Consider the following 27,856-nt stretch of genomic DNA (forward strand, 5'->3'; position numbering starts at 1 on the left):
TTTAAGTGCCAAGCACCGTACTGCTGCTCTAGAGCAGATAGTTTGGTTGCTTTGTGCCAGAGGTCGGTCACTGTCCATCAGTGTCCATCTTTGAGCTCTCCTGGCAAACTCTCCCTTCCCCATCCTTCCCGGCTCAGCTCCCTCCCATCCTCTCGCCCATCCCACACCTCTGGAAGCAGCAGGATCCAGCCTGAGAGAGCAGCAGGACCCCAGAACAGTCAGGGCTGATGAACCTGAAACTTTCTCTTACCTCCTTGCTGCTGCATGCTGGAGAATCCTCCCCGAAACAGCCGATGGCGAAGAGGAATCGTCCCTTCGTGTGCTCCAGAGGCTAAATCCCCCCTTCCTGGCTCAGCACCCCAAAGTCTGGTCCTTCATTCATCTCTGCTGAGGACAATGTTTCCCACCCTTCTTGCCGAGGCCCTGAGTGGGACATGGAACCCAGCAAACACTGGGGCTGTGTGGACGGAGCCCATCCTCCTCCTCCTCCTCCCCGGAGGTAGAGCCCGGCTTGCAGGGAAAAAAGTCCAGGAGTCCCTCCCCTTCCCCAGCCGGGAGCAGGAAACCCGAGGCTTTGGGAGCAGAAATCCCGCTGGGAGGAAAAGGGAGGGAAGCCTGCAAAGGCTTTAGAGCTCCGGGAATGTTTTTATAGCCCCGGCTCTTGCCAGACATGAGGCAGAGCGGTAGGTGGCAATGGTGGACTGAAGTCAAGCCTGGGGCTGCTGAGGTGGCACGGGAGCAGAGCCCTGTCCCTGCCTGTCCTGCCTCTGCTGCCTGGCCCTTGGCCCTGAAAACTGTCTTATTTAGGAGGACACAGTCCAGGAAGCTTTCAGTTTTCCAGCTGGACCAGAGTGGTCATGTGGCTGCAGCCCCTGAGCAGAGCTAGTAGTTGAGCAGGATTTGAGTTGGCTCCATGCCTCTGCTGTGCATATGCACAACCCCCTGATGAAAACAGCCTTCATGCTTCTTCCCCCTCCCCTGTTTTGGCTGACCTGTCACCCCAGTCGGTGTTCCTGAGGTCAGATAAAATTGTGGGGTCACGATACCGCTCTCTGCTCCCCTCCCCTGGCAGAGGCAGTGATGCTCCATCCTGCCAGAAGAGCCTGGGCTGTGTGGAGGCAGTGGAGGAGCTTTCCCTCCAGCAGGACTGGCAGGATGTGTGTGGAGCATATTGAAGTGGAATGGTTTTTGCAGTGAGCTGGCAAGTGGGGAGAAGGCACCAGCAGCATCTGGTGCAGCATCTGTGCTGGGAGCTGTGGGATAGCCGGGAGGAAACACTCTGGCTGGAGCTGTTCCCAGCTTGGGGGGCTGTAGAAAAGGGGAGAATGAGGGACCCTTCACCAGTGCTGCACAACTCAGACACCCCAACTCCTGCTGCTGAGCCGGGGTCGCAGCGTTAACACCAACCCTGAGAGGTGCACAGAGCCCAGGGCATCGTCCCTACTGCCCACTTCAGGCATGACAATGGCTGTGAGACTGGCTGGGTCGCTGAGAAGTGGAGCTGCTCCTAGGAGTAAACTCAGCGCAGCACCAATGTTGTGTTATCTCTGAGCCAGCCCAATTTGTTGGCTCAGCTCTGCTGCAGAGCTTCCCCTCCGATCTACCCTCAGCCAGCTCCTTTTTCAACCCCCAGAGGTACTGGAAGCATTTGAGCTGAGTGGTTTGGATCCTGCCTTCCCACAGGGTCGATTCCCTGCAGTGATGCTCAGATCCATAAGGAAAAGGGAGGCCAGGACTTCCACAGATGCTCAGACTTTATTTGCAGCACAGGCAGGGCCAGCACACTGAGGTTTGAACTTCAGTCCAAGGCATAGTAACCAAGTAACTCTCACACAGAACATTTAACCAGAGGAGGCTAAACATTTCCTAGGAGAAATTCCTTCTCCAGTGGAGGAGCCTTCATTAATTCAAGTCTTTGTGTGCTGCTCCTTTTCTCTAGAGAAATGCTAATAAGGGAGTGGGAGAATTTACCTCACTGGGCTTTGAAAACAAGGCGAAGGAACGGGCCACAGTTCTCACAGCAGGAACAGAGAGAAGCAAAGGCATGTTTTTTGCAGGTCATTTATTGATTTCTCCAACAAATAAGGTCACACACACGTACACCTTGTGGTATCTGATCCTTACACGAGCTTGGTGAGTGACCCCCGTTTCATCCTCAGCAGCAGTTTGCTAAAGTGTGAGCTGGAAGACCCTAATAGCTGCATGGGAGCTGTTAAAGGGAGAGGAGGGAGAGCTTTAGGCCCAGGTTTGGTACTACAAGCACGTTCTGTGCTGGAGCAGCAGAGGAGAGTGGCTGTCCAGTGAGGAGGAGCTGGGCTGGAGCAGGGAGTGGAGCGGCGCGCAGGGCCGAGGGTCAGGATGCCAACTTGTGCACTGCTACAGTGATGCTGTCGTGCTTCTGGATCATGATATTCCTGAAAGAGAAAAGGGCCCAGGCAGCTGAGAAGCTGGATGTGATGAAGAGGAGCTGAGGGGGGTGGGAAACTGGACGGACAAGGGGCTGCAGCAACCCCTGGCTCAGCATTAGACCTGTGGGTCGCTGTGTCCCTTCCGCCCCATCTCGTGAAGAGTGCTGGAGAAGAGACTTTGCCTACTGCACTGCCAGGCCCCAGCACGGGCTGTGAGATCCGTGGGGAGCCCGAGTGTGGAAGACAGAGCTGCAGCAGCCACAGCCCTGAACCATTTCCTACTGGTTTTGCAGTTCCGGCTCCCTGAGGTCCCATGAATCTAAAGAACGTTGGGGCAGAGCAGCTACAGCTGTCAGGTAGAGAAGGGCCTGGGGGTGTTGGGTGACTGTGACTGAGCACGAGCCAGCAGGGAGCCCAGGGGGCCAGGGAGGCCAATGGCATCCTGGCTTGTGTCAGACCCAGTGTGGCCATAGGGCTGGGGAGGGGATTGTGCCCCTGGACTGGGCACTGGGGAGGCTGCACCTCGAGTGCTGGGTCCAGTTCTGGGCTCCTCACCATCAGAAGGACATGGAGGTCCTGGAGCGAGTCCAGAGAAGGGCAACCAGGCTGGGGAAGGGGCTGGAGGGCAAATCCTCTGAGGAGCAGCTGAGGGAGCTGGGGGTGTTGAGCCTGGAGAAGAGGAGGCTGAGGGGAGACCTTCTCACCCCTCCCCTGCCCTGCCAGGAGGGTGCAGAGAGGTGGGCAATGGTCTCTTCAGCCAGGGGACAGGAGATGGGACAAGGGGCAATGGGCTCAAGCTGCCCCAGGGCAGGGTCAGAGCAGATGGGAGGGAAAAGTTCTTCCCTGGCAGAGCTGTCAGGGCCTGGCAAAGGCTGCCCAGGGAGGGGGCTGAGTCCCCACCCCAGATGTGTTTAAAAAAAGGGTAGATGAGGTACTGAGGGATCTGCTTTAGCATAGGACAGGAATGGTTGGACTTGATGATCTTAAAGGTCTTTTCCAACCTTGTGAGTCTGTGAGTCTGAACTCTCGTGCCTGTGGCAGCGACTGCTGAACCCTGTGGTTTCAGAGACAGAGCTCCCTCTGCAGCTGCTGGCTTAGCTCAGGCTGAGGGGAGCTGCTTTAGGGATCTGACTCTGTGGAGAGCCCCGGGGCTGGGGGAGAGGTGGCACCCCCGGGCTGGGAACTCACCCGCTGTCCGACTCCAGGCACACCACGGGCGTATCGGTCGGGTCGGAGGTGAGCTTGGCCGCCTGCTGGGCGAGGACAGAGATGACACCAGCGTGCTCATCCGAGAGGGTTCCTCGGCCTGCGGAAAGGGGAACATCAGCTGAAACGCTTGTGATGGGGCGGGGCTTGTTGTGCAGCAGCCTCTCCCCACTCCCCTCCAGCCCTGGGGCCAAGCAGGGCAGCTACTTGGGCTCCTTCTTCTCCCTCAGCTTCTCCCCTGAGCGTGACCCCTTCAACTCACCCAAGAATCTGAATTTAGGGGGACGGAAAGCGCTAGTTCTGGTTATCCCCCAGGAGGGGGCGGGGGAGGGCAGAGCACCACGGTGGGGCGGGGGAAGATGCTGTAGGGCAGATCCTGGCGCCCCCAGACTCTGCGTGGGAGGCCTCTGCGCCGCACAGCCCCGAGCCCCGGCCCCGCACCGGGGGGGGGGAATGGGGGTGGGGGGGGAGTTGGGGCTGGGGACACCGGGCCCGGTTTCACCAGTGCCCCCAGCCGGGAAGCGTCCGGAATGCCAAACCCCGATACCCTCCCCCGCGGTGACAGGTTACTCACAGCCCAGGTTGAGCCCCTGCGAGTCGGTGCACAGGACGCCCACCACGGCCGGGCTCTTCATGCTGCGGGGAGAGAGAGACAGAGAGAGGCGGCGGTCAGCGGGCGGGCAGGCCCCGCACACCCCGCCAGGCCGCGGGCAGGCCTAGGCCCGGCTGCGTGTGTCCCCATTGCTCCCCCCACAGCCCCTCTGAGACCCCGTCCACGCCCCCCGTCCCCTCCCCGGCCCGTACGTGTCCTCCAGGTGCTGCTCCAGCGTCCCCTCCATGCCGGCCTCTCGCCACCCCCCCACAGACTTCTCACCCCACTTCCGCCCTTCCCCGGCCGCTTGCTGGCAGCGGCGTCCCCCACGTGACGCGCGCCGACGGCGGCCCCGCGGGGTCGAAAAGGGCTGGCTGCGCGAAGGCGCCCGCTCAGCTTCAACCCGAACCTACCCCGTCCCAGCAACCCCCCCCCCGGCTCCGCGCAGCCCCCGCAGGTTCGTGCGGGCGTTACTTCGCCGGGGTTAAGCCACAAATGCGGACCCTTGGGTGCTTTGGCCCCGTCCTGCTCCTGGCAGGGATAGAGTTAACCCCTTTAGCGGCGGGGGGGTGCCGTGTTTGGGAGTTGGGGTGAGCGCAGTGCTGGTGCCAGGGGTGGTTTAGCTGTTGCCAAGCAGCAGTCAGGGACTGTTCAGTTGTTCATGTGTCCCTGCTAAGGAGAAGGGAGGGGACACAGCCAGGACAGGTGACCTGAGCTGGCTAAAGGGGGTATTCCATGCCAATTAGGTGATGCTTGGCATAAGGGGGGGGGGGGGGGGGTGTGTGGAGCAGGCAGCTCCAGGACACGTGGGTTTGGGGACTGTCTGGTGTCGGGATGGCTCTGAGCTGTGCGGTTCGGTGAGAAGCCACATTGTGTATCGTGTGTTGTGCTTATAAAGTCCTCTTATTGTTATTATCTCTCTGCTATCCCACTAAACTCTCCTTATCCCAACCTGTGAGGTTTTGGTTTCTCGGGTTTTCTTCTCCCTTCCTTTCCCCCTCCCTCAATCCCTCCCCTCCACTCCCCACAAAGAACAGGAAGCTGTGTGGTGCCCAGTTCTCAGCTGGGGCAAACCCCTGACACCCCCTGCACCAGCCCTGCCTGGGCGATGGTTTGCCCACATCGTTGTGGTTCTTGGGGGTTTCCCTTGCTCTCTTTTCACCCCCCTGCATAGTCATGAGCATGGGTGATTTGTGTTTCCCTTCCTCTGTGCAGCACCGCTCAGGATCCTTATGACAATATGAAATTAAAGGGTTGTGGGGGGGGTTTATAGCACACACCCTCCCCAGCCAGAGCATCCTCTCGCTGCTGGGCCGTGGTGGGGGAATGTGAGGCCATGGGGACAGGGGGACACAGGCAGGACCCCAATATTTACAGCAAGAAGAGCCACACCGGACTGGTGCCTGTAGTGCTGGGGCAGGGGGCCGCATCAGGACCCCCATCCCCACAGCGCAGAGAGGTGTTAAAGGTGATGCTCAGCCTGGCTGTCCTGCAAGGAGAGCACACACCCCACACCCCCCCAAAGAAAAAACAAGCCTCCCTCCCCCAGCAGAGCGTAGGAGGTAATTTATGGTGGGTGCACGGCGGAGCTCGGTGACGCTAATAAGGTGCTGGCTGCAGCCGCTCCCGATGCGCCGGGCGATGGATCTCGGCTTGTCAGGAGGGAAAATTAAAATGTTATTGATGGGGGGAGGGAAGTGCAGCAGGATTTATTTATCTGCTGTTTCTCTTCCTGCTTGGTCGAGCTGGGAGCTCTCTTGGGCAGCACCAAGCACCCCAATCCCCCCTATCCAGGGTCTCCCCACTGCATCCCGCCCTGCTGGGATGGCTTGGACCATCTGCAGGCCGAGGCCTACACCCTCCCCGTCCTGTCAGCACCTCCTCAAGGAAACCCCCTGAAATAACCCCTCCAGAGCCCTTCCCAGCTGCAGGATTTCTGGAGGGGGATGGAGGGGGGCTGGGATTTTTGTGAGAGTTGGGATTAACTAGTCCAAGCCTAGGTGGGGGGAGACTTTCACCAAGCAGTGGAACAGCTGCCATGTCTCCATGCAGGGAAACGCCTGAGCTATTTTTAACTAATTCAAGGGACAGTTGAGCACTGGCCCATCCTCTGCAAGAGAAATTCAACAGAAAAGTTTGATTAAACCATAGGCCATGATCCAATCCTCATTTCATGTCTCAGCCCGTCGCCTCAGGCCATGTTTCTCCCCTGGTAATGAGCTTCTGGGCTGCTCCTCAACCCTAATTTGCCCCTCATAAAGCAGGTTGGGTAGCCCCAAAATAAGGCTCAGGGATGTTTATTCATTGGTGGGGAAAAGCCAGAAATAGTGCTGGTGAAATAATAAAGCCATTCATAATGCTGGTGAAGAGCCCTGATACCACAGGGATGGTATCATGTAATCCAGGGCTGGGAAAAAATCCATCCCACTGGGTCAGAATTTCAAACCCATCTTGACTTCTGGGTGGAAAATAGAGTTTTATTTCTTATCCTTTTTAGAGCAAACCATCTGTAGTCACCGTCTTGGCTGGCGTGGCCCTGGCCAGCAAGGCTGCAGGCTCTGGGAGCTTGCTCCTGGGGGTCCTTGGCCAAATCCAGACTGGACCATGGGAGCCCAGGACAGTGTTTTGGCCGTGGGTAGGTGCTTATTTAATTTTTTTTTTAATTATTTTTTTACTGCTAGACTCCCAAAGGGGCAGTGGGTGAAGAGTGGCCCCAGCTCGGTGGGGACATCACATCTCTCCTCTGATAGACATGACCATGAGGGCTGGTGGGTGTTTCATGGACGTCCCCCTACCCCCAGCATGTGGGGCTGTTGTCCTTTGCATCCTCCCAGGATGTACAAATTAAACCAGCAGCAGATAATTCCAGCTTTTCCTGCCTTTTTAGCCACTTTAGCAATCCCTGCTCTTACTCCCTTGCGCTCCTAGGAGATGTGCCAAACCCAATTCGAGGTACAGGGGATACACTTCATAAATCAACATATTTACACATTAAATTCAAGTGCAAAACACACCCTCATTAGTGAAAAAAAAGCTATTATTCCTTCTCTGCCTTCTTTTATTCTCACAAATAAATGCAGCCGAGGCTCTATTTCTACAGAGTATTTATCACTGAGCCACATTATTGCACCTTGTGCTCTGACAAGCTGAGAAGTACCAGGGTAACTTCCCCCCCCCCTGTTTTCTTTTAGCTAAATAATCACAAATTCTCAATTCGATTCTTAAGTACATCTGTCAGGGATAAATATGGACGTAGAGGTGTGCTTGGAAAATCCAGCTGTGTTGGCTTAGCTGACAAATAACCCTGGGACACGGGTGCGGGGGGAGAGGTGTGGGATGGGGTTTATTTCCTCCCTTCTCGCTGGTTTATTAATATTTCTTTTATATCATTAAGGATTCAGGTCTCATCTGCTTATTCTGAGATCATCAGGGGGGAGAAAAAAAAAAAGCCCAGGGTGGTGGAGCTGGAGGGGGTTATATAGGATGGGAGGCACGGGGCTGCTGCAGACCTCGGCACGCAGGGAAGACGGATCCTGCCCCGCACCATGGCTGGGCTCCTGCAGACCCTCTGCTTGCTCCTGCTCATCTCCTCCTGCCCCTGCGCTGTCATCACTGGGGTAAGTGCCCATCCCATCCCCAACCTGGGAGATTTCCTTCCTTTTAGCATTATTTAGGGATGGAAGGCAGGAATCAGTGCCTTTTGCTGTCACTTCGGTGGGTTTTAGTTTCCCCCACCCCAATTTCTTCCTTGCTTTTCTCACTGCCAGCCCCAGCCCACCTGTGTGTAGAGTCCCCCCAGTGAGCTGCTCCTTCTGCTCCTCTTCTCAGCACCGTGTCAGGCCTGGTGCTCAGCACAATGGGGGGTTTGAGGAAGTTTTCCAGCAGGGAAACAAATATCTTCCTGGGCATCCCCCAGAGCGTGTTCCCAACCAGGATAAGGGCTTGAGTATCCCAGATTGTCTTTCTCCCTCCCAAGTTGAGAGGAATTATTAAAAAGGGAGGAATGTTTATTAAAAAGGAATGTTGGGGTGCAAAGGGGAGGTGTGATGCTTACCCAGCTGTGTAATGGGATTTGGGGGCTCGGTGGGGCTGACAGCTTGGTGCTGAGCTGGGCTGAGGGTGATGCTAAAAGCAAGAGGAGCAGTGAGTTTTGAGGACAGAATCCAGGCTTTTGTGGCACTTGAGGAGTTGAGATGCTGCTTTTAGCAAAGCCAGGCTTGGCTGACCAACCCCCACCCACCCCTCCTTCCCCTTTTTCCCCTGGCAGTGAAAATCTGTTATAAGCCAAGACAACACGTTTGCATCCCGGCTGCTTGTCTTCCTCTTGGCTTTTCCCAACCAACAGGAGGTTTGTGGTTCACCTGAGCTGGTTCTTGGCTCCTCTCTTCCCAGACACCCTGTAGGGCCAGACCTGTTTCTTCCAACCCTGTGATTTTTCTGGGGGGCTCTCCCCAAGCCCTGCACACAGCCCCTGTCAGCCCATCCCTGAGTTATCAGGTGAGGGTCCATCATTGCTGTTACCTGATTTTTAACAGTATTGGGATGTTACAAGGTGCTTTGAATGCTCAGGGAAAATTAGGTTCCCTTCATGAAAGGGAACACTCTGCAAAATCCCTACTGCCACCCTGCAGGAGAGCTGCACCCCAAAACTACCCCGCTCTGTCCATTGCCCTTGTGGGGTTTTTTCCCCCCAGTTGCAGTTTCCACACTTCTTCATCTGTATGAGTGATGTACAGATCGTGGGGGGTGAGGTTCAAGGCTCAGTGCTTGGTCCAGGGAGGGAATTTGCTCCTTTTTCCTCCCCATCTCCAGGGAACGATGGGCTCAGCAGCATCTGTGCTGCAAAACCTTGCATGGTGCCAAAGGGACAGGTCCTTATTTAGGGATCTACTGGCTTGCAGGATGCCCAGAGGTGACCTAAGGAGGGGATCACTCCAGGGGGGCTCTGGGTGAGCCTCATCTGTGCTTCTTGCACTGCCAACATGATGTCAGGAAAATGGGTCAAAGAAGGTGTCAAGGGTGTGATGAGCTCCTCCAGTGATGGCCAGCATGGCTTTGGGGGCAAAATGGGACCTCTTCTCAACATCCTCATGGGCTTCCAGGTGTGGGGGTGCAGCCTTTGCATCTGTGCCTCAGTTTCCCCACCTTGGGAGGGACATGACCTTGTTCTATTTTGCACAGGGGGGCTGAGCTGCTGGCAACATTCTGCTCCCCACTAACAAAACACCCCCCAAGCACTGGGCATCTGCATCACTTAGCAGGCTTTGCAGGCGATGTGTGTGCACGAGGGAGGGGCCGGGTGCCGCTGCTCTCACTTGGCACTGACGCTGCTTTTGAGTTGGGCAGCAGCAAAGTTCTCCTCTGTGCCCCCTACCTCTGCATGCATGAGGGATTCCCCCCTTCAACCTGAAAACCCCATCCACCCCAATGCACTGCTCCAAAACCTCCCCAACCTAACCCAAAACGGGGGAGCCGGGAACACCCTCCCCTCCTCCCCTTAAATCCCCATTAGTCCATGGGCTGATTTCTCCACTGCCCCACCCAGAAGAGGGGCAGTGATGCTTCCCCACGCAGGTCCCACTAACCCACCATCATCCCTCTCCCCAGGCCTGCGAGCGGGACCTGCAGTGCGGCAGCGGGACCTGCTGCGCCGTCAGCCTCTGGCTGCGGGGGCTGCGGATGTGCACCCCCCTGGGGCAGGAGGGGGACGAGTGCCACCCCTTCAGTCACAAGGTACCAGCCTGGGGATGCCCAGCAGGGCTGGGATGTGGGGAACAAGGGCATGGAGCTCCCAGCTCCTCCATTAAAGCCTTGGGATGGAGAAGGCGATCGGTGCGGAGGGAGGTGGGGTGTGTTTGGGATGAGGCTCCCGGCAGCATCGTGCTGGTCCCCGAGCTGCTTCCAAAGTCTTTTGAGCAACTCCCTGCCTGTCCATGGCACCCCGAGTCCTTGGGTGCCCATGGGACCTTCACTCAGAGCCAGGACTGAGCTGCCTGCCCCACTCATTTAGCCACACTGCCCCAAATTGAGTCGTAAACCCTCTGCTGTCCCAGGAGAAGCCAAGTTAATGCCCCAGCGCTGAGATGTCTCTTCAGAAAGAAACCTCAGCACACTGGGATTAGCCCAAAGTGCCACACTGCTGCAGTCCCTTATCCATGAGGATTTAGCAGCAGCATCCAGGCCCCAGGGGAGCGTCCCTCTTCATTGTCCCCTATTGATTTTGGATGTTGGGAGCCAGATTGAATGATGCTGCGCCGGCTGCCGGGACAAGGAAGGAGCGAAGGGCTTCAGAGGGATCAAAAATTAATTTCAGGCATATCCCTGAGAAGCCTCTGAGGAGCCAGAGATAAATCTCAGGGCTTTGATCCCATTTGATAAGGTTTTGGTTGCAGTGGAGCCCTGACACCCTCGTCTCTCCCACGTCTCTCCACAGGTCCCTTTCTTCGGGAAGCGCCAGCACCACACCTGCCCGTGTTTGCCCAACTTCATCTGCTCCAGGTTCCTGGACGGTCGCTACCGCTGCTCCATCGACTTCAAGAACATTGATTTTTAGGGGGACAGTCCCAGCTCTCTGTCCTCAAGCCCCCCACTCCCCCATTTCTTGCCCTCTCCCATGGCCATCAGGTGCCCACATAGCCCCAGGCGATGTTAAAAGCGCTTTCCCACCGTAGTCAGTGTTGTTATAAATAGATGTTATATGGGGAAACTGAGGCACGGTCAGACCTAGTCGCTCTGCCATACGGCTTAGCAAAGCTCTGCCCCAGCCCAGTGTAGGACCCAGCTCCTGTGGAGAAGCAGCTTGAGGGACAGTGTGTGTGACACACATCTGGGGCCTCAAAAATGCCTTTCACAGGATGTCAGCTGCATGTAACGGATGTTGTCAGTCAACTTTCACCCCTCCTCTATTTTATACAGCCAGAATCATGAGTGATGATCAAAAGCCCAGCAGCCCAGCTCCACATCATGGGGTTTTTACCTTGGCACACAGAAAATTTGGGCTGGGAAGCTGAGCAGCATCATTTCATCCACCAAAGCATCCCCAGGGCCAAGCCCAGCAGCAAAGGGGGCAGTGGGGACCTGACTTAACTGGTTTTACTCCTTCCAGTAGGAAAGACCCAAATCAGAGGGGCAGAAACTTCCTTTAGTGGGGAGTTTGGGCATGTTGATCAATAACCATAACAGCAGCTTCTGCCCAAGCTAACCCAAACCTGAATCCTCTGCAACCCCACCCCTCAGCACCCTCTGAGCTGCTTTAGCTCCAGCAATGCCTCTTGGATAAACCATTTCTGTTATGCTAATTCCCATTGTGATACTACCTGATAGTGTCTTTATCAGTGTATTTCTTCCCCTGGAAGTAGTTTTTCAAGCTGGTGATGGATGATTTAATCTGGCCTGCAATTAAATCAATATTGATTGGCTTGGGGGAATTTGGGAATGGGGTTCAAGCAACACAAGGTGTTTGGCAGAGGCAGAAGCAGGGCTGGCTGGAGCTGTGTCATGCTAGATGCAGGTCTTTGGGATGTAGGAAAATGTTTTCCAGCCTCAGCATCTGCCAGGGTTCAGGCACTGTATGAGCTTTGGGAGCCTCTGTTTATGTCAGTCAAATTTGAGGAGAGAATGAGATGATTAAGTTAATTAAAGCTGCTAAAAGTGCTCTCAGACACGTGCTTTCAATTCACCTCTTAAAAACATATCGTGGAAGAATCCTGTGTCACTGGAGGGGCTCTGAGAGCAGCCCCTGGCAGCCATAAAGAAAAGAAAATACAGAAAAGAAAGGAAAAAGAATAATCAGGACTTATGGGGGAAAACCCAACCCAACCCCAGCTGGTTTCACTGCAAGCAGGAGCCACACAGGAGCAAAGCTGCTTCCTGGGGTTTGAACACCCAGAGCTGCTCCTTGGGTTTGGTGCTGGCACCAAGCACCCCCCATGCTCTGGGACCCTCCCTGTTTGGGGGAGTTTGATGGCTTTTGGGGTGTGTGTGTGGGGGGGGGTTGGTGCTATAGCAGAAACTGTTCCTGTTTCTAAGGACACTGGATGTTTGGCTGTGGCAGATGCTGTGTTACTGTGGGGAGTAGCTGAGGCTGGAGGCTGGGTGAGAGCTTCCCTGCACCTGTTTCTCCAAGAAAATAGTGTCAGTTTGGTGCAAATAAACCACTGCAACACCACAACGAGGAGGGTGATTTTATTTAGGGGTTTGTAGGGGGTTTATTACACATCAGAAGGTTTTCTGTCTGTTTACAGAAGAACCATCCTGGCAGGTGAGTTCATGAGACCCAGCGCTGGGGACCACAGCAGAATGGCTGGGGGGACACCATGGGTTACCAAAGAGAAAGAGGTCCCATAGCAACACAGAAAGATAAAGTCAGGGAAAAAGCACAATGTTTCACAACAGTGTAAAAAATAGATAGTTTTGTGGTCTGGGTTTCTTTTATTAAGCTGCCTTAATTTATTAGCTGCTAGTGGCCTTCCCCCAGGCTTGGAAATGTGCAGAAAGGGCTGGATTAATTTTTTTTTTAGTTAATTTGTAGACATCTTCTAGTGGGAAATATTGCAAATTCTTATCTCCCAGGAGAAGCAGCAACAACAAAATGAAAGACAACAACCCAATGACTTCTTACCATCCCCTGTTCCCACTCTGGGGGCATTCCCCAGACCCTGGGCCAGCGCTGCTGGGTGGGAATTGCCACTTCCCTCACTACAAGAGGTGACAGTTTAATGGGAAATCATTCAATTTTGGCATCAGTCTATAAAGGGACACCCCATTGCAAGACCAGGTGCTCCTTCTTGGCTTAAAATTGTAAACCGAAGAAATCCCAGGGAGCCCAGACCTGGGATGTGCAGCCTGAGCCCTTCCCTGTCCTCCAGCATGGGGAAGAACTTTTCCCCAGTGAGGGTGAGGGAGCCCTGGGACAGGCTGCCCAGGGGGTGTGGAGTCTCCATCTCTGGAGAGATTCCAGCCCCGTCTGGACACCACCCTGTGCAATATGAGCTGGGGAGCTGCTCTGGCAGGGGGGTTGGACCCCAGGAGCTCTCCAGGTCCCTTCCAACCCCTGTGAGTCTGTGATTCTGTGATCCCACTTTACTAATTGTTTTTTGCAGGTAACGCTGGGCATTGGGGGGGTTCAAAACCTGCACAACCCCCTCGTGCCCACCTCCCCGGGGTGTATGTGCAGGTTGGCACACGATGGAGCCCCCTTCTCCATCCCAACTGGGGGATGACTGTGTGTGTGTGTGGGGGGTCCCACTTCTGCTTGCAATGGCTTCTGATGCCAAAATGATGCCCACAAACAGGCATCAGGTCATGATGAAGGATTTGGGGTGCTAAAGGATGGAGGGTTTGGAGCAGGGGTACAGGGTGGAGAACAAGGGTAGGGTGTCACGGCCAGCGTGGTGCCTTGCCAGTGACCTATTGATATTAGCCAGTGTTCATCTGCTGTGTCCTTCAGTCCCTGTGTGTCACCAGCCTTGGATGGGGAGGAGGGGGTGCAGAGGAGGTGGTGGTCCCTCAGTGGGGGTGTGTGTCTGGTGTCTAGAGGTGCTTTGGGGTTTTCCATTAGTGTTTATTCTAAAATAACAAATAAACAAACTTAGGAGCCTGCAATTAAATACAGATCCTGGCATAACAAAGCATCACCCTGATCAGACTGTGGCCGAGGGGCTTTACCTGGCTGAGCTGAATTCCTCATTGCCTTCCACAGTGGCTGTAGCAGACACATGCTGTGGGCTGTGGGGCAAAGGGGTGCTGCTGGAGAAGCCCTGCTTGGGATTCCTGAGGTTGCAGCTGGGGGGAAATGGGGAATTTCAGTGGATTTCCCCACTTTGAGAAAACGGTGGTAATTAGAGGATCCTTATCAGTGGATTCCAGTGGGCTTATATCCCATCCCTTGAGATTTCCATTCAAATAGGCTTCTCCAGCCAGTCTGGAACAAAAGGATACTGAAGCCTACATATCAGTGACAACACTGACTATTGCAGGAAAGAGTTTTATCCGCTTTCATCACAGGGAAAGCCTCTGGAAAGCATCCTTAGAAATCAGCAGGGGTATTAAACATGTGCTTAAAGTTAACTACATTCTCCAGTGCTTCCTTGGCCTGGTGGGCTAAGCCACCAGCGATGCCACAGCTACCAACAGCATTACTCTGTGGGCATGGAGCAGCCAGGAGACATGGGCACCTCCAGCTGTGTTATTGCAATCAGGTAGGTTTGTACCTTCCCCTCTCGACTCTTCTGCAATCTCTGGGCTGTGCCCAGGCAGGATCCTATCTGTTTACTTTGACACTGAAATTACAGCTGTTCAAGTTAATCACATCGGCCCCTTATCTTCCCTATGGGCCTCGCTGGCTGCCTGCAGGTTGAAATGCAGCTCCTGTTACGGCACAGTAAATAATTAATTAATCATTGCAACCCTGCTTCAGAGAGGTATCTTCCCTGGACATGCTTGGGTGGGGCTGGAAATGAGTGATTTTAAAACGGGGAGAGAGATTTGCCCATGGTGTGCTCAGCCCTGGGGAGAGGTTTGAGGGTAGGAAGGGTGCAGGACCAGCCTGAAGCTCTGAGTTGTTCATCCCTGGCATGGTGTGAGGAACAGAGGTGCCACACAGCCACCTGCAGTGAAAATTGGGGCTGCTGGTGGTACAAGATTGCCTGTGTCCTGCCTGCATCGCAGTGGTGTCTAACATGCAGTCCTTCATGCAGCGAGGGCTGTAATGGGTTTAAAGTAAAAGAAGGGAGATTTAGATCAGATATTAGGCAGAAATCCTTCCTGGGGAGGGGGGAGGCCCTGGCACAGGGTGCCCAGAGAAGCTGGGGCTGCCCATGGATCCCTGGCAGGGCTCAAGGCCGGGTTGGATGGGGCTTGAGGCACCCTGGGCTGGTGCGGTGGGTGTCTGTGCCCATGGCAGGGAGTTACTGGGGGGGGCTCTGAGGTCTCCTCCCACCCAAACCAGTCTGTGATCCACTCAGAGCGGGTGCTGGGCCATTGCACAGCTCCATCCTCTGCCACCTCTGTGCACAGGGGCACAACACCTGCAGAGAGAGCCTGGTGCTGGATTAGCTCATCCCTCCCAGCCTCCCGCAAGCCCCAGCTCTGCCTCACCCTGCCGGGAGCTGCTGGAAGCGGTGGGAAAACCCGGGCCTGAGTGTGAGGATGAGTAACGCTGCTGCTATCTCTCCCCTCCATCAACCCGGTGTGTCCACACACATGCCAGAGCTGGGCAAGAGCTTTTGTTTTGGCTGCTTTGGGAAAGAATTGCATTCTTTCAATATCTCAAAACAAAGATTTACCACAAGGGCAAGAGGACCACACACACACACACAGACGGGAAGGTGCTGAAGAATTAACCAGCAATGTCTGGTTAAAAAGCCTCTCTGCACGGAAGTGCCTGAGCAGCTTGAACCTGTTTCCATCCCCAGCTCGGGTGGTAGAACATGCCACCGTGTCCAGGAGGGCCAAGCATCCTCCTGTGGTGAGCACGGACCAGCTGCACTTGCCCAGGCCCCTCCTCGCCCTGATTGTACCCTCAGTAATGTGGGTTTTTTCCCCCGAGAGCGGCCCCGGGTGCATCGTATCGCCCGGCACCAAACCACGTCTGTGCCTGTGCGTGTGTCTGGGCCGGCTGTCCGTCCATCCCCTCCGTCCCCACATCTGGCCAGGTGTGAGGACACCCGGGCGCTGCGCTCCGCACCCTCCCAGCCCCGCAGCTCCCAGCCCCGGTGTGTCCCCCCCCCCGCATCACCCCCTTACAGAGCACTGACCACCCCCCCGCACCCCCCGCACCCCCCGCTTTGTGCTCTGCCTCTCCCGCCCGCCCCCGCGTTCCCATTTCTCCCCACCCCCGCACCCCCTTCGCACCCCTGCACCCCGCAGCTCCCCCCTACCTGGCTCTCTCCCCTCCAGCCCTGCCCGTGGCTTCCCCCCCCAACTCCGTGGGGTCTCCCCGCACCCAGCCCCCCGCCCACTCCCCTCCCCTCCCTCCCTCCCCTCCCCGCACCGGGCCCGGGCGGAGCGGCCGCCGGCGGCCAATGGACGCGGGGGGGGGCGCGGCCGGCGGGGCTGCCGCATTTATGGGCCCGTTCCGGGCCGGGTTGGGCCGTTCCGTGCCGGGAGGCGGCGGAGCGGAGAATGGAGCCGGCGGCGGGGCCGGGGCCGGGGCCAGCGCCAGCGTTGGCCGCCGCGCTGGCCGAGGGGCTCATCAAGTCCCCGCGGCCCCTGATGAAGAAGCAGGCGGTGAAGAGGCACCACCACAAGCACAACCTCAAGCACCGCTACGAGTTCCTGGAGACGCTGGGGAAAGGCACCTACGGGAAGGTGAAGAAAGCCCGGGAGCGCTCCGGGAAGCTGGTAAGGGTCTGCGTGTCCCCCCCCCCCTCCCCGGGCGCCCTCGCCGTGAGCCCCCTGAGCATCCCCCTGCTCTGAGCCGCACGGCCCCGGTGTATCCGGTGTATCGCTCGGCCGGTAACCGGGAAGGCGCAGCCCTCGCCCGGCACAGCGTGCGGGGAGGCGGCGGGGCTGCCGTCCCTGGGCCCGTACCGCAGGCGGAGGCAGCGCGGAGGGACCTCGCATCCCTCCCGGGGCGGGGAGGGGGGGTGGGGTGGGAAGGGGTTGCAGCTCCCCTCGCCCACTTGACCGCGTCGGGTTTCCCGGTGAGAGGAGCCGGCAAATATCCGGCAGCCAAGAGCAAACACAGCTCTGGAGTCTGAAGGGCTTTTTTCCCTTCCGCTCTGGGTGGGGTTTTGGCTCTGGGCAGCGACCCCCGAGCCGGGCTGAGCCTCTCCGGATGCCCCAATGGATTTGGTGGCTGGATGGGCGCCTCAGCCCCTCGGCAGCAGAGTCCCCTGTGCAGTGCGTGGGTCGGCACTGAGTACCGCAGTCCAGCGCGCTGGAAGCATGGGGGGGGGACGTAGGGGACCCTCACCCCTAGAAAAGCAGGGTGCTGCTGCCCTGGCAGCCCTGTCCTTTAGGGATCTGCGAGGGGCCGAAGGGCGAACTTGAGCGCTGTTTTCCCGGCTGGGTCCGGAGCGCCCTGCGGCACAGGATGGGACCCGAGAAGGGCACTGCCCACCCATGGGTGAGCTGGGAGCGTCCACCTGCGGATGCCGAGCCAAGGGCAGGGCGAGAGGCTGGATGTGCAGCAGGAGCACGTCAAGGGAAAAGGGAAAAAAAAAAACCCACCTGTAAATCAGAGAGGTTTTCTTGTGTAACGCGGCACAGCTCTTAATTAAATCAGATCTGCCCTTTCCATTAGCCTATCTGATCTGAAGAAGCTGCTGTTTTGCTGCATAATCGGCCTTGAAATGCTGCTCCCGCCCACAGACCGAGAAGGCTCCCTCCCTTCTCCTGGGCGAGAAGGCTCGGCTTTCCCTCCCCGCACCTAGCGAAGCCTGTGCGGGGCTGGAGAACTCCCCTCTCCCTCCGTGGAAGCCCCTTAGAGCAGGGACTGGCTTGCCTAGCAGCATTGTCTTATTGTAATGCAAATCAAACACACAGGCCAGGGAGTCTTCAATAGATGCCTGAGATAGTCAAGGCTCGACTAACTGGTACCCAGGAGCTGGCCCTGTCGGAACAGGAGGCTTAACCACAAATCTCTCCTCTTCCCACAGATTCTTTCTTGTAGTACTCAGCGTTTCCGGACCTGTTTAATCTTCAGGCTTATCCCAAGCTGGGGTTTTATTTGCTCCTTCTCTAAGTGGCTTTCACTTCCTAAACACCGAGGTGTGAGAGCAGGTACTGCCGCCTCCGCCTGTTATCCCTCCTGGGCTGTGTGGTCCCACGTTACCGGCCGAGGCTGTACAGCTGGAGCTGCTCCATCCCTGGCTTTTGCCTCTGGCTAATCAGAAGCTGGCTTGTTTTTCTGCCCAGCTTGCCTTATTTCCTCTTCGTTTTAAGCAGCCTACCCAGGCTTAGCTCGGAGTAAGGTGTGTTGGGTTGGTTGGTAACTGTGGGGTCCCTGGCTCTGGAAGGACAGGGAGCTGCTGGAGAGGGGACAGCAAAGGGCTGTGGAGATGCTGAGGGCACCAGAACATCTCTGGTGCAGAGAGGCTGAGGGACTTGGGGCTGGTCAGCCTGGAGAAGAGAAGGCTGAGGGGGATCTTCTCAGTGCTGAGAAACCCTTGAGGCTCAGGAGGTTGGGTGTTCATGGGTGCACAGGGACAGGATGAGGGGCTGTGGGCACAAACTGGAGCAGAGGAAGTTCCACCTGACCCTGAGGAGGAACTTCTCTCCTGGGAGGGTGGCAGAGCTGGGGGCCAGGCTGCCCAGAGAGGTTGGGGAGTCTCCCTCTCTGGAGATATTCAAACCCCATGATTCTGGATGCTGCCTGTGCAGCCTGCTTGAGGGGACCCTGCTCTGGCAGGGGGGTTGGACCCCACCAGTCTGTGATTCTGAGGCTTCCACAGCTACAGTTCTTGGGGACTTCCATGAACACCTTTTGTCTGAAAACATCTTGTTTTCTGGTTAGAAATGCTTGAGGTGAAGTAACCTTCCTACCTTTCAGTGGGTACTTCTGAGTGCCCTTCCCAACCCCAGGAAAATCACTGGGTCTTTGAAACACCAAGCTGGTGAGTTGGGACTTGCTGGGTCTTTTTCCTTTTAATTCTCTTTTTTTTTTCCCCTGCATCAAGTGGTTTGAAGAGTCACTAACGTGTGCCATGGTGGTGCAAACATGGACCTGTTTGCATGGCAGCATCTGGTCTTTGTTGTTTGTCCCAGCCTGGTTCCCAAGCCCTGGGAAAGAGAAAAGAGGAGCATCCCATGGGACTCGCTCACAGTGTCAGATGAATTTGTGGGCTTGTGTGGTGTTGGGGGAAGGCAGCACCTGGAGCACCCCAAAGCAGCAAAGCCTCTTTTGATCTCCAGTAAGGGGAGAACCCTGTGCTCCTCTGTAGCGGGTTGTAATCCATATTTCATGGAGCATGAAATGCTGCACTTGCAGTCTGGAACAACTTCTGAAGCGCTGCCTGGGGTTGTAGCTTAATGCATCTTTCAGCAGCTGCTGAAAATACCTGTTCTGCCCCAAAAGCCCCTTTTAATTAAAAGCCTTTTTGACTTGGAAAGTACTCTGAACTTCTTCAGGCTCTGGCAGTGGGACTTCTCAGGGCTGTTTCCTGCAGGAGCTGCTTGGAATCACAGCATGTGTTAGGTTGGAAGGGACCTTTAAAGGTCAGCTAGTCCAACCCCAAGTTCTTCTGGTGTCAGGCTGTGGCAATGTCTCTCCCTGAAGCTGCTGGTCCCTGTCTCCAAGGTGGGCAGGCACAGCCTTTTCATGAAATCAGAGCATCTTTAAGGTTGGAAAAGACCTCTAAGCTCACGAAGTCCAACTGTCTGTCCAACATCACTGTGTCAACTAGACCATGTCCTGGTGTGCCATGTCTAGGTGTGTTTTGAACCCCTCCAGGGATGGTGACTCCACCACCTCTCTGGGCAGCCTGTCCCAATGCCTCACTCTTTCAGTGAGGAAATTTCCCCTGATCTGCAATCTAAACCTCCCTGATGCATTTTAAGACCATCTCCTCTCATCCTATTGCAAGTTACTGGGGAGAAGAGACTGACCCAGCCCTCGTTACCCCCTCCTTCCAGGGAGTTGCAGAGAGTGCATTACTCAGCATCCTTTTCCTGTCTCAAGGGGAGATCCTCACTGCCAGCCCCCTTAGGAAGGGGATGCTTGGGAGCAAAGCTGCTTCTCAGCACCACCGAGGAAGGATGGCATAGCTGAGGGATTAGCCATCCCAGCAGGGTTTGACAGGCAGATAAATCACCCCATGCTGAGCTGGTTCTGTCTCAGTTGTGTGAGATGTGGACCCTAACTCATACTCACTGCCCAAGGAGAGCCCTGGGGCTCTGACAGGGCCCTACACCCACTCCCTGATGTGGAGGTCACTAACTCCCTGGCTTCTTCTCACTGCTGAATACAGCCAGTGGCATCTCCTACAGCTTCCTGTGCCTGGAGCCCTTTTGTCTTTCTGTGGACAGAGGATCTTGCCCTGAGCCCTGGCTCAGTGGTGGTGGATGTGTGTGAGCATCTTGGCCAATGCTTAAGTGTGCTGCTTGCACCCTGGAATGCTGAGGCTGTTGAATTTCAGTGAAGAGATGAATAGTCAGCAGGAATTTGGGAGGGCAGGAGCAGGCTGACTTGCTGTGTAAAGGCTTTGCCCACGTTCTGGCAGGGGGTCAGGTAATCAGGGGCTGGAGCAAAACACCGTTAAAGTTTAACCTGTTAACCTAGCATAAAGGTCAGGGCTACAGAATGCCTGGCTTTCAAGAACCGACTAAGTGTGTTGTGTATTGCTTTGCTTGCCCTGAAACTTGGGCTTGGGTTACTGAACTCTCCTTGGTCAGAGTCCATTTTACTTGGGTGCTTCAACCTTTGGGGCCAGCGTGGGAATGATGCTACTCCGTGCCTGGGAGGCTGGGCAGTGCTGGTGGTGAGGGGCCTGGTGCAGCAGAGCTAGGGCCTAAAGGGGCTCTGCCAGCCACCTCTCACATGCCCATCTGAGCCCTTAAATTTGCCATGTCCTTCCCCCACGAAGCCATTGAGATCTTGCTGCTTTAGCACCGAGATCTCCCGTGAGCCTGGGGGACGTGCCGTGGGCACGACAGGCCTTGCTTAGCAAGGGTTGCTCCGAGCCCTTTGCTGCTTGGCACCCTGGCTCCTCAGGAGTGAGGTTTCTGGCTCCCCTAAATCAGAGGGAGCTGAGGGTGAGCATCCCACCAAAGGTGGGGGGAGGTTCCCGTGCAGTGTAGCCATGAGCATCGCTCCTGCGCTGGCAGCTGGGGCCGGCGGGTGTCCGTGGCCCCTCTCCCCGTTGCTGGGAGACTGGTGCAGGGTGTGTGTGTGTGGGGGGGGGGGGGGGGGGGGTCCCTTTATGGGATTAATGCTGTTCCGCATTCTTGTCTGATACAAAAAAAAAAAGAGGTTCTGCTGGATTCAGTTGTAAATTCGACCCTAGGAGCACATTGTCTCTGGCCAGCCCCTTTGAAAGAGGATTAGAAGGCATCTATTCTCCAGCCTTACTCTTCTTTCTCCTCCCCTTTCAATTTCCTCCTAGAGGATAACTGGGAAACCCAAGTGAGAGCTGGGAAGCAGCTCACATCCTCAGCGCTGGGTCTCCTGACTGGCTGGAGCAGGGTCCTGACCGTAGGAGGGATCTAGTCTTTAATGCCAAACTTTCTCCTACCTCCACCTAATCAGTTCCCTTGAAATAAGGATTTGCAAAGAAAACAAAACCTGCTGGTTTCTTTTTCCCCCGTGACCCCAAGAAGCTGTTGTTGTTATCTTGAAGTCAGGTGTGTGGGTCACATTCCTTGGGCTGGCCGTGGCCTGGGACACAGTTCCTGTGAACCCCAGCAGGTCAGCAGGCAGCAGGGCTGTGCTACCTGCAGGAAGAGGCGTGGGGACTTCGGGCAGGAGCTGGCAGCAGGTTTCCCTGGAGGGAGGAGAGGGGAGTTTCTAGTCTCTGCACGGTGATGGGGCACAGGGAGTAGGAACACAACTCCCATTTTTCTTGGGGCTGCTTCAGTGGTATGGTGCACCTGGATGGGAAGGGGGGACATTGATCTATTACTCATGAGCCCCTTCCTGAAAGAGTGGGGTGGGTGCCTGGCTCTGTGGGAGGCTCTGGGCAGCTGGGTGACCCTCTGTGTGTGTGTGCTCATCCCCAGGTGGCCATCAAGTCAATCCGGAAAGACAAAATCAAGGATGAGCAGGACCTTGTCCATATCCGAAGAGAGATTGAGATCATGTCCTCCCTCAACCACCCCCACATCATCGCTGTCCATGAAGGTGAGCCTTCCTCTGCCCTCCCCTTCCCAGCAGCATCCTAGAGCGGGGCTGGGTGCTGGGTGGGCTCTGCAGCAGCATGGTTGGCACTCGTGCTCTCTTCCCTCTGAGCAGAAGCTGTTTGCCATCACCTGTGCCATGCTGGTGACTTGGCACCCACAGGGAGAGCAGATGCTGCCCCACACTCCTCTTCCTGCATGTTAGAGCAGTGATGGGGGAAATACCTGCTCCAGGAGTAGCTGCTTTCTGTCCTGTCACAGGAGGCATCCTCACAAAGTTTGTGGCCTGTGGAGGCTGGAAGCCCTGGGGATGCTGCTGGCAAGAGGCTGTGCCATGGTGGGGGCTGGTGGCCAGGGTCCCTTGCAAAGCCCAGTGCTGTGTGTGGCTCTGGTTGGGCTGGGTGGTTGCCCCAGCCACTGGAAATGCTGGTTTGGAAGGCTGGAATGGTGGGAATCTCTGTGGCTCTACTCCCAGCCCAAGGCAGGAACTAATCCCTGTACCAGAGTCCTCATTCCCTCCCCTGGGGTGTAGGAAAACCAAATGGGGGGGGTTCTGGGAGAGCTCCCGGTGCCGCTGAGCTGAGCTCAGTGGCACAGCTGGGACTGGGCTTTGCTCCCACGGTGCTGGGGCAGCCCCAAACCAAAGGGCAGTTTCTGGCTACGATCAGACTTGGAGCAAATCTCCAGCTGGACCAGCCCTGGCCGAAGTGGCCAAGTCCTTTGGCTGCAGCCCTGGCGTGCCCCATGCTCTTCCTCGGGGCTGCCTGGGCGTCACCGCGCTGTGCCGGCGCGTGGCCGCTGCCTGGGTTATCGCCACCTCGCTGGCCTACGTGAGGTATCCAGAGTCCTCCTGCTCTCTAAACAAAAGCAGGTTGGCTGTTCATGCGCAGTGTTTGCAGGTCTGAGTCACGCTGGCTGCTGGAATTCAAAGAAAAATAACCCAGGCAGCTTCCCGCAACAGGAGGAGAGCGCTCGGCCTGCCAGCTCCAGCCTGAGCCGTGCTGGGAGCAGTGGGAATGTGCAGAAGGATGCTGGGCTGTGCCAGCCGGTAGCTCTGTCACCTTTCCCCCTTGGCAGGGCTCTTCCTAGCAGAGACCCCTGTGTCTGAGCCACTGTCTGGTGGAGTGGAGCCCCATCCCCTGCGCTCTGTGCCTGCAGTGGCCGTGTGGCCAGCAGCTGTGGTGGGATGGTGGCTGTGCCCTTCTGACCCATGGGTGCACCCAGAAGCCCTGACACCACGGGGTGGGGTGGGCAGCACCTTAGGGTCGGTCAGGGCTTGAGCTGCTCAGTGAAGTCCCTTTAGCTCTGAGCATCCCTCCTGACTCCCTGTGCCTTCCTGTCCCCACAGTGTTTGAGAACAGCAGCAAGATCGTCATCGTGATGGAGTATGCCAGCAAGGGGGACCTGTACGACTACATCAGCGAGCGGCAGCGGCTGTCGGAGCAGGAGGCGCGGCACTTCTTCCGGCAGGTCGTGTCTGCCGTCTACTACTGCCATAAGGTGGGTCAGCACCACGCTTCCCACCGCCTTCCCAGGGCAGAACGGAGGCAGCAGCTCCAGGGTGCTTGGCAGGCCTGGCTCTGGGCAGCAGGGGCTGGATCCTGTGCTCCGTGAGGAAGAAGCTCAGCCTGGTCTGGGAGCTTGTGGCCATCGGCCTTTCCCAGGGAAGGGGCTAATCCTGCCCTTTATCTGGAGGGAGCGGCAGCCTTTGGGCAGTGCCCGAGTAGCTTTTGGAAAGCCCTTGGCTTGGCTTTCTGCTGCGGTGGTGTGGAGCTGACTAACCCTGCTGAGGAGTGGCCAAGTCCTGTCCCCCTGCCCAAAGAGAGATGCCCAGGGTTGGGGCTGGCCCCGGGTCATCCATCTCGTCCCCTGGAAGGGGTGTGGAGCTGTGGGTACTGTCTAGGGGTGTGGGATGAGCCCTGCCTGCCCTGGAAGGACCCTCAAGCCTGTAGGTCTCCCTAGAGGATGCTGTAAGGCTGTGCCCATCGCGCCTGTCTTGGGAACCCACGCACCCTTGGCAGGAAGGGGGGCTGCAGGGCACCTCCTGATCCAGTGAAAATCAGGGTCTGGTTTAGCTGGGCAGCAGCAGGTCCCAGTGAAGCGTGGAGCTGTGCCCTGGCAGGAGTCAGCACTGGCCGCTCTGAGGGTGCGGGGCTGAGGAGGGTGCGGGAGCCCAGCCTGGCGCCGGGCGTAGGGTGCTGGTGCGGGGTGCCGCCCTGCCCATGCTCCCGAGCAGTCTGGGGAGCTGGTAGCACCCATGTCAGGACGTGCTTTACAGCCTCTTTTCATCCATGCACCCAGGGTTGTTTACTGCTCCTCTCTCTGCTGTCGCCGCGTCCTGTTTGCGTGCCGATGAACGGCAGTGACCTCCCCGCGCTGCCTGACGTTCCCTTCCGCAAACAGGTGGCAATTAACCTGGCTTTCCCTTCCCTCCTGCAGAATGGGGTCGTCCACAGGGACCTCAAGCTGGAGAACATCCTTCTGGATGCAAATGGGAACATCAAGGTGAGGGGCTGGCTGAGCTTGGCCACGCTTCGGGTGTCACCCAGCAAAGGGGCTCTAAGGGATGCTGCCCAGCGTGGGTGGAAGGCACTGGCTGCAGCATCCCAGTCTCCCCAGGGCACGTGGTTCTCTGCAGCTCTGGGGTGCATCTTTTGGCTCCAGGACTGCTGGCATTGGCTTCTGGTGCTGTTTGCCCAGGAGATGGGGAGCCAGGAGGGCTCCTGTGCCTGGCAGCTGGGTGAGAGAGAGAGAGCTGCCAATGCGTAAGGCATATCTGAGTGCTGATAAGAGGGCAAAGTCCAAGTCCTGAGGTTCAAGCATGACTGGCTGGATAAGAAAGGGCTCTTCCAGGGAAAGTCCTGGTCCCTGTATGTGCCAGGTTGGCAGAGGGAGGTGCAGGGCAGCCTCTGGCTTTGCTTGCCCCATGCGATGCTTTTCCCTTTCCCTGGGAAAGGGAAGGGAGGCGCATGGCCACAGCCAGGACTTGGTGCGGTCGGTGATAAAGCCCCACAGCCTCTTTATCTCTGCAAGGGGTAATTCTGCAGGTGGGAGCTCACTAGCAGGCACTGTGCCTTCTGCTCAGGGAGGGTGTTGACTGCCTGTGTGCCTGGTGGGGCAGGCAGGGACTGCAGCAGCCTCGTGTGACTGTGAATGAGCTGGAGGAGAGCCCAGAAGCTCTCCCTCTGACCACGCTTCTGCTGCTGCCCCTGCTCGCAGCCTGCCTGTGATGGGGCTGGGGTGGACAGAGCCATAGGGCAGCCTCTGCTGTGGCTGGGATGAGCTTTCTGGGATGGGAAGAGGGGCAGGAGCAGCCTCAGGGAGGGGAAACCAGGCTGCTATTCCCTGGGGAAACTGAGGGCAGCCAGGACCAGGATGTAAGGGTGGCTCTGGTTTCAGCTGAGCTCGCAGCTGGAGTTTCAGGTGCAGTGCTGCTCCACCTGGGAAGGAGAGCTTTACTGCCTGATTACACCTATAAATTTCTCCCTAGATTGCAGACTTTGGCTTGTCCAACATTTACCAGCATGACAAACTTCTGCAGACTTACTGTGGCAGCCCTCTCTACGCCTCTCCCGAAATCATCAATGGGAGGCCGTACAAGGGTCCAGAGGTAGGTCACCCCTCAGCCCCTGACTCCTGGGGCAGAGTCCTACTGCCTCTTTGCTTGGCTGTGGGAGAGCACTGGGTGCTTTGCAGGCACAGCCCAGCCTGCCTGGTTTGGGGTAATGGCTCCCCTATGACCAAGCACTCTGTGGTCAGTGTGTGGCAGCCCCAGCGAGGTGGTTGTGGTGGGTTCTTCCCCCATGGCTGCTGCTGCCCTGGGAGCTTCCCCTCGGGCTCTGGTGGGGTCCAGAGTTGGGAACTGGGGCAGCCTGGTCCTCTTTCCCCCTTGTAAGCTCATGTCTCCCTCCCACAGGTGGACAGCTGGTCCCTGGGTGTTCTCCTCTACATCCTGGTCCATGGCACGATGCCATTCGATGGCCACGACTACAAGACTCTGGTCAAGCAGATCACAAGTGGGGACTACCGGGAGCCCACGAAGCTGTCTGGTAAGCAGACCCCCCCCCGCCACACCCCCACTGTTCTGCATATCCCCCCTCCCCATACCATACTCCCTTTGATGCCTGACTGGCTTCTTCCCCAGATGCCTGTGGTCTAATCCGGTGGATGCTGATGGTGAACCCGGAGCGCCGTGCCACCATCGAGGACATCGCCACGCACTGGTGGGTGAACTGGGGCTACAAAGTGCCCGTTGGGGAGCAAGAGCTGCTGCGGGAGAGTGAGTCCCCCCTGGCAACGGTGGCAGAGTGGCTTCGCCGCTCCTCCCGGCCCCTCCTGGAGAACGGCTCCAAGGTGCGGTGCTTCTTGAAGCAGCACATCCCTGGCGTGGCCCTGGAGCGGCAGCGCTCCCTCAAGAAGTCCAAGAAGGAGAATGACGTCTCCCACGTGCTGCAGGAGGTGGCTCTGGGGCCGGAGAACCCCTCCAAGTCCATCCTCAAGCGGCCCAAGGGCATCCTGAAGAAGAGAAACTCCTGCGAGCAGAAGGTGCCCGGCCCTGGTCCTCCGCCAGCCGCACCCATGGGAGAGGCAAGGGGGGAGGATGGTGAAGTGACTGCTGTGGGTCTCACCCGCATCCTGTCCTCTGGGATGCTGGCTGGCAGTGTGGGTGTTGGAGCTGTGCCCACAGCTGTGCCCAGGAAGGGAATACTGAAAAAGCCCTCGACAAGGGAGTCGGGGTACTACTCATCCCTGGAGTGCTGTGAGTCTGGGGATGTCCTGGATGCAGGGAGCTTGGACCTCGATGGGAGCGTGTTTGTTGACACCCACTCCCCAGAGCAAAGCCCCCAGGGCCTCCCTGCCCGGCGGAAAGGCATCCTCAAGCACAATGGCAAGTACTCCTCCAGCAGCACCGAGCCGGACAGCCCCTCTGAGCAGGGCTTTGGGGGCTTCACTGAGGTGCCCCTGCCTCAGGCGCCCCGCTCCCGCCCCTCCAGCGCTGTGAGTGAGGACAGCATCCTCTCCACGGAGTCCTTTGACCAGCTCGACCTGCCCACCCGTGCCCCCCATGGCGGCAGGGGCATGCGGGGCTGCATCTCTGCTGACAGCCTCCTGCAGCTGGAAGAGGAGGAGGAGGCGGAGGAAGGGCGCAGGCTGCGCCGCTGGACTGTGACCCATTGCCGGAGTCCCCTGGGAGAGAGCAGCTTGTCCCTGGCTGGCTGTGACAGTGTCACCAAGGTCTACCAGCGTGCTATGGCCATCAGAATGAAACTGAGCTGAGGGCACCTCCCAGAAGGGCACCCTGGGGTGGTGCCTGCTGGGGAGGGGGCTGAGCCCTCCCTGCCCTGGGGCTGCTGAGCCATGGCCCATGTATTTATTTGATGCCCCTTGGGGAGGAGCAGGGGGGCAGACAGGCAGGGAGCTGCGGTGGCTGGGGGGCAGTGATGGGGGGAATGTCCCAGGGCCAGGACATCAAATGGACCAAAGCCCAGAGAGATCCAGCCACCACCACCACGGAGGGGCTGGGGGGTGGGGGTCTCCGAGGCTCTTTGCTGCCATCCTTTCACTCAAACAGACTCATCTCATGGTGGGGGGTGGGGGGAACCAAGGGGCTGGGGGTATGTTTTTTCTTTGCACTGTTTTTGGGTATCTTTGGCTGCACATGGTAACGGATGGGGCGGGTGATATACCTCAAGCTGGAGATGTAGCAGGGTGCTGGTGAGGGGTGGCCCTGGCTGGGCTCGTGAGGGGCTCCAAACTGCTCCAGCCCTGGCTCTTCCCTCTCCTGTGCTAAGAAACCCAACTGGATCTGGCCCAAACCGTCTGCGAACGTGCTCTGATGCCAGCAGCGCTTCCTATTTAATAGTGAAAGGAGGAA

The 27,856-nt window shown here is 57.2% G+C and overlaps 3 protein-coding genes across 3 annotated transcripts; 2 read left to right on the forward strand and 1 right to left on the reverse strand.

Moving 5' to 3' along the window:
- Positions 1–2,024: 2,024 nt before the first annotated feature.
- LAMTOR5 (late endosomal/lysosomal adaptor, MAPK and MTOR activator 5) lies at positions 2,025–4,500 on the reverse strand. Its single transcript, XM_084275765.1, has 4 exons — positions 4,419–4,500; positions 4,189–4,250; positions 3,597–3,714; positions 2,025–2,414 (listed from the first exon to the last, which is right to left on the reverse strand). Exons 1-4 carry the CDS (start codon positions 4,451–4,453, stop codon positions 2,354–2,356), a joined length of 276 nt encoding a protein of 91 aa, XP_084131891.1. The 5' UTR covers positions 4,454–4,500; the 3' UTR covers positions 2,025–2,353.
- Positions 4,501–7,751: 3,251 nt separating this feature from the next.
- PROK1 (prokineticin 1) lies at positions 7,752–10,759 on the forward strand (the record flags this gene model as incomplete). The annotated part of the gene is made up of 3 exons (XM_084275991.1): positions 7,752–7,823; positions 9,814–9,939; positions 10,640–10,759. 3 exons carry the CDS (start codon positions 7,752–7,754, stop codon positions 10,757–10,759), a joined length of 318 nt encoding a protein of 105 aa, XP_084132117.1.
- Positions 10,760–16,329: 5,570 nt separating this feature from the next.
- Positions 16,330–27,258, forward strand: NUAK2 (NUAK family kinase 2; the record flags this gene model as incomplete). The annotated part of the gene is made up of 7 exons (XM_084275966.1): positions 16,330–16,548; positions 21,865–21,985; positions 23,330–23,481; positions 24,421–24,486; positions 25,472–25,591; positions 25,898–26,030; positions 26,126–27,258. The coding sequence occupies 7 exons, from the start codon at positions 16,330–16,332 to the stop codon at positions 27,256–27,258; spliced, it is 1,944 nt and encodes a 647-aa protein (XP_084132092.1).
- Between the last annotated feature and the right edge of the window lie 598 nt (positions 27,259–27,856).

This window comes from Gallinula chloropus (assembly GCF_964237585.1).
Source record: "Gallinula chloropus genome assembly, chromosome: 27".
NCBI lineage: Eukaryota > Metazoa > Chordata > Aves > Gruiformes > Rallidae > Gallinula > Gallinula chloropus.